The sequence below is a fragment of the Etheostoma cragini genome, chromosome 22, assembly GCF_013103735.1.
Source record: "Etheostoma cragini isolate CJK2018 chromosome 22, CSU_Ecrag_1.0, whole genome shotgun sequence".
Lineage (NCBI taxonomy): Eukaryota > Metazoa > Chordata > Actinopteri > Perciformes > Percidae > Etheostoma > Etheostoma cragini.
In genome coordinates, this window is record NC_048428.1 from 14,886,925 (window position 1) to 14,897,053 (window position 10,129).

Consider the following 10,129-nt stretch of genomic DNA (forward strand, 5'->3'; position numbering starts at 1 on the left):
GTCAAAAAAGTGCTAAAAAGTCATAGTATAGCATGTCGAAATAGTAATAGTATAGCATATCAAAAAAGTGATAAAAAAGTAATAGTATAGCATGTTGTAAAAAGTGATAAAAAAGTCAGATGTTGAAAGAAGTGATTAATTATAGTATAGTATGTTGAAATAGTAATAGTATAGCATATCAAAAAATCGATAAAAAAGTAATAGTATAGTATGTCAAAAAAGTGATAAAAAAAGTCAAACGTTGAAAGAAGTGATAAATCATAGTATAGTATGTCGAAATAGTAATAGTATAGCATATCAAAAAAAGTGATAAAAAAGTCATAGTATAGTATGTAAAAAAAGTGATAAAAAGTCATAGTATAGTATGTTGTAAAAAGTGATAAAAAAAGTCATAGTATAGTATGTTGTAAAAAGTGATAAAAAGAAATAGTTTAGTATGTTGTAAAATGTGATAAAAAAGTCATGTTGAAAGAAGTGATTAATCATAGTATAGCATGTCAAAATAGTAATAGTATAGCATATCAAAAAGTGATAAAAAAGTCACAGTATAGTATGTCGAAAAAGTGATAAAAGTCATAGTATAGCATGTTGTAAAAAGTAATAAAAAAAGTCATAGTATAGTATGTTGTAAAAAGTGTTAAGAAAAGAAATAGTACAGTATGTTGTAAAATGTGATAAAAAAATCATATGTTGAAAGAAGTGGTAAATCATAGTAAAGTATGTTGAAAATAGTAATAGTATAGCATATCAAAAAAGTGATTAAAAAATGATAGTATAGCATGTCAATAAAAGTGCAAAAAAAGACAAATCACTAGTATAGTATGTCGACAAAAACCATAGTATGTTGAAAAAAGCAATAAAAAAGTTCATAGTGTAGCATGTCAAAAAAGTGATAAAAAGTCATAGTATAGCATGTTGTAAAAAGTGATAAAAAAAAAGTCAGATGTTGAAAAAAGTGATAAATCATAGTATAGTATGTCAAAAATAATAATAGTATAGCATATCAAAAAAATTGCTAAAAATTCATAGTATAGCATGTTGTAAAAAGTGATAAATTATAGTATAGTATGTTGAAAATAGTAATAGTAAAACTATGACTTTTTTATCACTTTTTTTGATATGCTATACTACTACTATTTTCGACATACTATACTATGATTAATCACTTCTTTCAAAATATAACTTTTTTTATCACTTCTTTCAACATGCTATACTATGACTCTTTCTCCCTTTCTTCAACATACTATACTATGACTTTTTTACATCACTTTTTTCAACATACAATTACTTATTTTGACATTTTTATAACATACTAAAACATTTTTACAACTAACTATACCGTTTTTTTTTTTTTTTAACATACTATACCGGTGATTTTTCTTTTTTTTTAGCACTTTCATTGGCTATGACATACTATGACTTTTATCACTCTTTGACGTATTATACTATCATTTTTTAATCACTTTTTTGACATAATATGACCAGTGTTTTTTCTTTTTTTTAGCACTTTTATTTACATGCTATACTATCACTTTTTAAATCACTTTTCTGACATACTATATTGTGACTTTTTCATCACTGTTTTCAACATACTATGACTATTTTCAACATATACTATGACTTTTTTGATAAGCTATACTATTACTATTTTCGCCATACTATACTATGTTTATCACTTCTTTTAACATATTAGTTCAACATAATTACTTTTTACAACATGCTATACTATGACATTTATACATCACTTGTTTCAACATACTACGAATTTTTTTGACATTTTTATAACATACTAAAACATTTTTTTTGACTAAATATACTGTTTTTTTCATACTATACCAGTGATTTTTCCTCTTTTTTTAGCACTTTTATAGACATGCTATACTATAATTTTTTTAATCACTTTTTTGACATACTATGACAACATATACTATGACTTTATCACTTTTTTGATATGCTATACTATTACTATTTTGACATACTATACTATGATTAATCATTTTTTTTTAAATATAACTTTTTTTATCACTTTTTACAACATGCTATACTATGACTTTTTTATCACTTTTTTGACATACTATTACTATGACTTTTTTCAACATTTTTATAAAATACAAAAATATTTTTTATGACTAACTATACTATGTTTTTTTTTTTACATACTATACCATTGATTTTTCATATTTTTTAGCACTTTTATTGACATGCTATACTATGAAGTTTTTATCACTTTTTTGATATGCTATACTATTACTATTTCGACATACTGTACTATACTATGATTTATCACTTCTTTCAACATCTGACTTTTTTTTATCACTTTTTACAACATGCTATACTATGACTTTTTATCACTTTTTTGACATACTATTGTATGACTTTTTTTATGACTTTTTTCAACATACTATGTTTTTTTCGACGTATTATACCATTGATTTTTCTTTTTTTAGCGCTTTTATTGACATGCTATACTATCATTTTTTAATAACTTTTTTGATATGCTATACTATTACTATTTTCAACATACTTTACTATGATTTACCACTTCTTTCAACATATGACTTTTTTTTTATCACATTTTACAACATACTATACTATTTCTTTTTATCACTTTTTACAACATAATATACTATGACTTTTTTTATCACTTTTTACAACATGCTATACTATGACTTTTATCACTTTTTTGACATACTTTTCTATGACTTTTTTATCGCTTTATTGATATGCTATACTATTACTATTTCGACATACTATACTATGATTTATCACTTCTTTCAACATGACTTTTTTCATCACATTTTTCAACATACTAAACCATTTCTTTTTATCACTTTTTACAACATACTATACTATGACTTTTTCAACACTTTTTTTGATATGCTATACTATTACTATTTTCGACATACTATACTATGATTTATCACTTCTTTCAACATCTGACTTTTTTTATCACTTTTTACAACATGCTATACTGTGACTTTTTATCACTTTTATGACATACTTATGAAAAAATTCATAGTTTATGTTGAAAATAGTCATAGTATGTTGAAAAAAGTGATGAAAAAGTCACAGTTTAGTATGTCAAAAAAGTGATAAAAAGTGATAGCATAATATTTCTTAAAGTCATAGTATATCATTTCAAAAAATAGTATAGTTATAATATAGATAGTCATAAAAAATGTTATAGTATGTCATAAAAATGTCAAAAAAGTTATAGTATACTATGCCATAAAAAATGTCATTAAAATTGCCATAGTATAGTCCTTGATAATAATGTTGTATAAGTTATACTATACTACGTCATAAAAAAGTGTCATGGAAATAGTCACAGTACAGTACTTCATAAAAAGTCATAGTATAGTATGTCATAAAAATGCCATAAATAAGTCAAAGTATGGTAAGTCATACAAAATGTTGAGGAGAATGTTAACCCATTGGGACAGAGTACTTTACCATGTCTGAAACACTATTGCCAGTTTACCTGTTTGCGAGCAGCCCGGCTGCCCAGCGTATCCAGGGCATGAGCAGCATGTAGAGTCAGCAGGCGGGTCTGCTCTATCATGAGACGGCATTCTGCTATCCAGTGAGCAACAACTTCCTACACACAACACAGACAACACAGGAAGCAGAGCATATTTACTTCAACTGTCTCTTTCCACTAGGTGTCACCAGCAGGAAAGAATTCAATACATGTTGTAGTATCACAGCCATGAGATTAAAGTTAGAGGAATCTCTGGGGTCAATGTTCACTTACATGCTCGTACAGTTTCTTTCCAAATGTGCGCCTGGAGGTAGCCCGCTGGCAGAGCAGCTCCAGTGCCAACTCTGCCACACCAACAACCCTCATACAGTGGTGCAGTCTGCCTGGCCCCAGACGACCCTGGGCAATCTCAAATCCCCGGCCCTCTCCTGGAAACAAATAAACGCACATACGCAATTGCCCAGAGGAATAACAGAAGAGATATTATGAATTGTCACAGCCTAGTGACCTCACACACATACTCCTGAAGGCAGAATCACTTTATTGCCCAAACATAAGAAATAATAAGGAATAATATTGGCTTTATATGACTAAATAAGTGGAAACACAAATGAACACTAATAACATCTTTTACCCAGAATAATGTTGGAGGCAGGGACTCGCACGTTTTTAAAATGCACTTCAAAGTGGCCACCATGGATGGCATCTGAGCTCAGAAACAAGGGAAAAGGACTAGTTAATTTGCTCTAGAAAGCTCATTTGTCATGTTGCATGCAAAAATGAAATTAGTATTGAGGGAAACAGGAAGATATACTGGAGTACATGAGGATGTAATGACAGAGATTATCCTGTACCATCCTGTCCAAACACGGTGAGCGGTCTGACGCGCTGTACACCTGGTGTGTCCAAAGGGACAAGGATCATACTGTGTTGGCCATGCCTAAGAAACAAGTTTATCACCAAAGCTTTAGAAAGAATGACACAGTTTAGTTTGACCACAATGTTCTTATATTATTTCTGATATGATTCCACAATAACCATTTCGACTATGTTTTTCATGCTGCTCTAAACATTATACATTTTGAAGTGCCAATTGCTGCTGAAATTTTTACCCTTTCTTTGGTTGGGTGTGTGCCTTGTTACACTGCTGACAAAACAAGGAGAAAGCGCATGCACATATCTTGGGTGTGGTTGTTTCTTTTTTTCCCCATGTACATTTTTAAATGCTTGTAACCGATGAACATTGGAGCCAAATACATCTGCCACATCGTTTAACTGACAAGTGTCAAGTAACAGTAACCCTAACCAAAGTCAGTTTTATTATAATAATGGCACGGAGGGAAGTTAATGGCAGAAACTGCCTCTAAAAGGTAGTAAAGTGCAATTGTACACTGACAAGCACAGAATCATTTTAATGGTAGAATTCTGCTTAGAGAAATCTTAAAATTATACAACCTGTGGTTTAACACATTACATCATAAGCCTAAATGGCTGTACAGATTAGTATTTTTTCTTAGATACTCCCACTCACCAGAAGAGAAAATAAACATGCCAATATTCTTCACCGCATAACTGTTCTACTGACCTGCTGCTAACATCCTGGGAAACGCTCCGGCACATCACAATGGCCACTTTGCATTGGGGATTGCCAGCACCTGCGGGGAACAGTCATAAATGCTGTGGTTCATTTGTATTCATGTGTTGTTGCTGTCTGGAGGTTTACCAAACAATGGGACAAGCACTTTTATTAAACGTTTGACTGTCCTTAACCACTGTCCACTGCCAAAGTCTGAACAATGTGTGTTGGGAAGTGCCAGACGTGGATGGAGCCAAACAAACACTTTATTATTAACCATCAATAGGGAAATTCAAATTTTTTTTTTTTCAAACTAGTGACGGATTGATGGCATGAGAACAGTCAGCTGAGACAGCCACAGGTTGATTTACATTTCCTAAGTTGGATTCTTTCACAATGACTAACATATAGCTTGCTAATAAGAAACTGTTTGTTGAGAAGAACATTCTTATCCATTCTTTGCTGGATAAAATTCTTATTTTATGGGTGCAAAAACATACACAAATACTGTAAACACACAGTAGAGGGCAACATCTTATGACATAATATGGATTTTTTTTTTCTCAAGGTATCACACAAACTAAATACAATGAAAATGGAGTGATGATGGGAAATGTTTGATAATCAGATAGCTGAAGTGCACAGTGTGATGATAAAAAAATGCAGAATCTTTAAGAATTTCCCTGGTTGGAAGTCCACTTCAAGACAAACTAACAGTCTCCAATGTGGCCTTGAGTCACTAAGACATGGTGACCAATGCTCTGCCTTCCTGTTTATATTTCTGGACAAGTAATGAAATGAAAACATATGGACGCCAGACAGCAACAGACGACACATAAAAGAATCTTTGGATATTCTCAGTATGAGAATAAATGCATGTGAACACTTTAACAAATGGAATGATGTTTAGTCTATAAACTTTGTTTCTGATTGCAGAAATTTAAACAATCCGTAAGCGATTACATTTTACTGTAACACAGCACGAAACGTTACACAACTCCGCCCAAAAACCACAGCTAAGAAAGCACTCTTGGCCGAGGGGCAGGTTGGGTTTTCCTGTGAACCCTTATGTAGCTCTAATGGTCTATGATACAGGGTGAGCCCTGTTGCCATGCAGCCCTGCCCGTACATGTCTTGTCACTACTGGAATGACAATAAACCGTCGCAGCCCCGTAAACTGTCTTCTTCTAAGTATGTCACTTAACTGTTTGCGTCAACATACACATACTTTAAAAATGAATTTCTTTTTCTTTGCCAGAAATGTCTCCCTTTAATAAATGTCTGGAAGCATGCTTGTGTTCCCAAATCCTTTTGGTTTGTTGATTTTTATGGAATGTATTTATGTACAGACACATACAAGAGAGAAAAATAAACTGTGAGAGACAGACAGAGATTTGAAGTGAACTGTTCACGAGGGAGCTGAAATAAACAAAATTCATAAGAAAAAATAAAACAGGATACCAATGTTGTGCTAAAAGCATCTGAAATAGATGCTAATGTAATCGAGGTTGGTAAACGATATAACACAAAACACCCCACAACAATGAAATAATGGATGCATTCCAGTAAACCACAATAAACAATACGCTTTGTAAATGGGACAAAACTTTATATTTACATGGTGTGCTATTTCATATGCTCCTTTTATCATTTCTTTTCTGCCAGATATAAACAAAGGGCAGCCACCAGGACACTCCCTGGGTGACTTCAAGATTGAGAGATTAAGTTCACAATTAATCCGAGTTTGAAAAACAGCTTCTCTTTGTACAGTGATTTGCAAAGTACAGAAAACAAATACAGTAAGAACTGAAGGAATATTTGTTCATCCCTTTATTCTGTGTCATACAGTCTTAAAGAGACACACGCACACACAGAGCTACGTGATGAAGAGAGGTGCTCCTAGGGTGTCAGCAGTGAAGGGAGTGGGGCAGGCTGAGGCAAAGAGATCAGTCACTTCAGTCCTGTTGTGCATTCAAACTTTTCTCCTCAGGATACTAAACTCGTTGTGTGTGATTAAAAAAGGAAATCCCCAAAAAGGAACAAACACAAGGTAAGAACCTGTTTTCAACTTTAATTACATATGGAGAACTATTTGAACACTTTGTTTTTTGAGTGTGAAATGCCACTTTAAATGTTAGTATTAGTTTGAGTTAGTATTGTTTTGATTTGAAGTCAAACTAGCCAACTACATTTTACATCAAAAAAATATTGTACAGTGTTGTGCCTTGTTTTCTTCATAGTCAAAGCTTTAATTTAGTGTTAGGCTAACAGTCAAAGTCCTGCTCAGGATATTTTATGACATTTTTGTAACCATAGTGAGGTACAGATAAGCCAAATCTAGCCTTTTGCTTTCTATTTCCTCATTTGTGTTTGTCTCCTTAGTGTTTCAACCCCCACTTTGTTTTCTCACTTTTTGACATACAAAAACTTAAATGTACAGTATGTGATCCAGCTGTAAACACACACAAAACAATCAAAACTGACGGACATTTTATCAACAAATTATTGATTTAAAGGTTTCTGATGAAGTTTGTTTATATCAGTAATGCTTGTACAAACAATAAGAGTATTTTTTTTTAATTACTATATAAACTATTAAATTATAAATTCAAATAGATTTTTTTTATCTCTGTTTAGCTTTTGGAGACCAAATAACTACAGTAAAAACGTAAAAACGTGTACCTGTTTTGCTCCACTAATATATGAAGAACAGCTGTTGACAGCACTGAAATACTTGAAATATTTCAGAATGGTCCATTGAACATCTGTTTCCTTAGCTCGTGCTCCTCCCATATGGGAGATGATGACTCATTATATAACAAACGTAGACACTTTTCATTAAAAAAACACTGTTATTTTAGCAGCAAGTGTGATATGCCATAATGATCCTGGGATGGAAAATATTCCATGCATAATGCCCTGGTCCGCAATCAGGGATTGTATAATCTGTCCCAGTTGTATTTCACTTTCCTTATTTTTACTTTGAGAATTGAATAAAATACATAATATATTAGATTAACATCTGAGTACTTCCAACTCTGATTGAACGTGATGTTTCTCACCAATTGTTAGATATTTTTCAAAGCAGCAAGAAAGCTCTGTGTTTGATCAGTGGCAGTAAAGGTCACCATATACACCCACATACACACAGTACTTTGTTTACTAGTCGTCAGGAGACACGAAATCTTTGTCAGGAACGAACATCTGGGAAGGGGACGTTAACAGCACAATAATTCTGGATGAAAGTCTCAATACAATGGGAAGTCCTGATGAACCAGCACCATAAACAGTAAAAGCAACATCCTAGATTTGAATATGGAAAGAGACCTTGGATGTACTAGTGTGTCATCCTCATACCTCACTCCACATATTTCCTGTTGTTTTTGACTTTGTCTCCCACAGGCAAAATGACAGTGTACATGTGGATCCAATGTGTTCACAGATCAGATAAGGTTTACAAGCTGTAAATTGATTGTACTACATAATGCTTGGTAGATGTCATCAGTTTGCAGTGCAACCTTTAACATTTGGAAAAAGATGACAGCTTTATGCAGAATGTTGATCTTTTTCCTTATTGCTGGGGGTTGTGATTAAAGGAGTAGTAAACCAAATGCTGCCATATTCCTAGTCCTTAGATCACTTAGTATCCAACAGAATACAAACTAACTATATTCAAACGGTAATCAGTTGCTTTGTGAGTCTCTTGTCCTCTTTGTGTTCAATGGGGTTATTCAAGCCCACACACAGTTCCGACAGACACGGCTTAAGCCCTTAGTGAAACCATGCAGGAAAGACCACTTTCATGAAGAATAAAGACATTATTCCCTTTTCCTGTTTATGAAGAAAAGCAACTCATGGTTTACACATGAACTCTGCTCTTGTGTTAAATAACACACAAATTACATGTTTATGCAACGGACTGATTATATAGCCTTTATAAAAAAATGTGCAATTAAAGAGGACAAAGTAATTTTTCTCCCCATGTAAAAAATAAGACAAATGCTTTTCTAAATTTGTACTCTTTGTTTTCTGTACAGCAAAAAATGGAAGATTTCTATTATGAAGAGGAGGACTCCAGCTTAAATGACAGTTATGATTACAATTATGAACACAGTGTGTGTGACAAAGAGGCAGTGCGCTCTTTTGCCAGTATCTTCCTCCCTGTCATCTATGCCCTGGCTCTGGTGGTGGGCCTGGCTGGGAATGCCCTGGTAGTGGTAGTGTACACATCAAAGCTTCGACTACGAACCCTGACAGATGTGTGCATTCTGAACCTCGCCATTTCGGACCTGCTGCTTCTCTTCACCCTGCCTTTCTGGGCAGCTGATGCCGTCCATGGCTGGAGGCTGGGTTCGGCAGCCTGCAAGCTCACCTCCTTCCTCTACAGTACCAACTTTAGCTGTGGAATGCTGCTGTTGGCGTGTATCAGTGTGGATCGCTACCACGCTGTAGCCCATAATCCATCAAGGAGGACTGGGACAGGTCCCCGGGTAAGGAAACAGTGGATTCTGGTGTGTGTGGTGTTGTGGGCTATAGCCAGCTTTCTTGGCCTTCCTGAACTTATCTTCTCCACAGTGAAGCACTCTCATCACAGGACGGCCTGTACAGCCATCTACCCGCACAGCATGGCTCGATCTGCGAAGGCTGCCCTGGAGCTGATGGAGGTGACCCTTAGATTCTTGCTACCTTTCTCGGTCATGGTGTTGTGCTACTCCTTTGTAGGACGGGCACTGAGCCGGGCAGCTGGGGTGCAGAGAGACCGGAAGTGGCGTGCCCTGCGTGTCCTGCTGGCTGTTGTGGCTGTATTCCTGCTCACTCAGCTGCCCTACAACGTGGTCAAGCTGTGTCGCGCAATGGACATCATCTACATCCTCGTGACTGACTGTGAAGTCAGCAAGGGCCTGGATAAGGCTGCCCAAGTGACAGAGGGGCTGGCCCTGACCCACGCCTGCATTAACCCGGTCCTCTATGCCTTCATTGGATCCTCCTTCAGGGGACACATCCTCAAGGCTGCCAAGCACCTTGGACAGCGACTTGGGAGACACCCAAGACATGTAAACACGGAGCCTGCA

At 34.8% G+C, this 10,129-nt stretch overlaps 3 protein-coding genes across 4 annotated transcripts in view; 1 reads left to right on the top strand and 2 right to left on the bottom strand.

The window, feature by feature from the left end:
- acad11 (acyl-CoA dehydrogenase family, member 11) overlaps positions 1–10,129 on the bottom strand; it is a 25,325-nt gene that overhangs the window by 2,231 nt on the left and 12,965 nt on the right. The window contains exons 14-18 of the mRNA XM_034862489.1: positions 5,067–5,136; positions 4,336–4,421; positions 4,116–4,187; positions 3,755–3,909; positions 3,482–3,598 (exon numbers count right to left, since the gene is read on the bottom strand). Coding sequence (XP_034718380.1) covers positions 3,482–3,598; positions 3,755–3,909; positions 4,116–4,187; positions 4,336–4,421; positions 5,067–5,136 — 500 coding nt within the window. The remainder of the gene's footprint in view (positions 1–3,481; positions 3,599–3,754; positions 3,910–4,115; positions 4,188–4,335; positions 4,422–5,066; positions 5,137–10,129) is intronic.
- LOC117937940 (atypical chemokine receptor 4-like) overlaps positions 6,770–10,129 on the top strand; it is a 6,633-nt gene continuing 3,273 nt past the window's right edge. The window contains exons 1-2 of the mRNA XM_034862190.1: positions 6,770–7,107; positions 9,095–10,126. Of these exons, the coding sequence (XP_034718081.1) occupies positions 9,101–10,126 (1,026 nt within the window). The 5' untranslated portion in view covers positions 6,770–7,107; positions 9,095–9,100. The remainder of the gene's footprint in view (positions 7,108–9,094; positions 10,127–10,129) is intronic.
- Positions 7,146–10,129, bottom strand: part of nphp3 (nephronophthisis 3) — a 30,701-nt gene continuing 27,717 nt past the window's right edge. For both annotated transcript variants that reach the window (XR_004655328.1, XR_004655329.1), the window contains one exon: positions 7,146–7,156. The gene's annotated coding sequence lies outside the window, so the exon portion shown is untranslated. The remainder of the gene's footprint in view (positions 7,157–10,129) is intronic.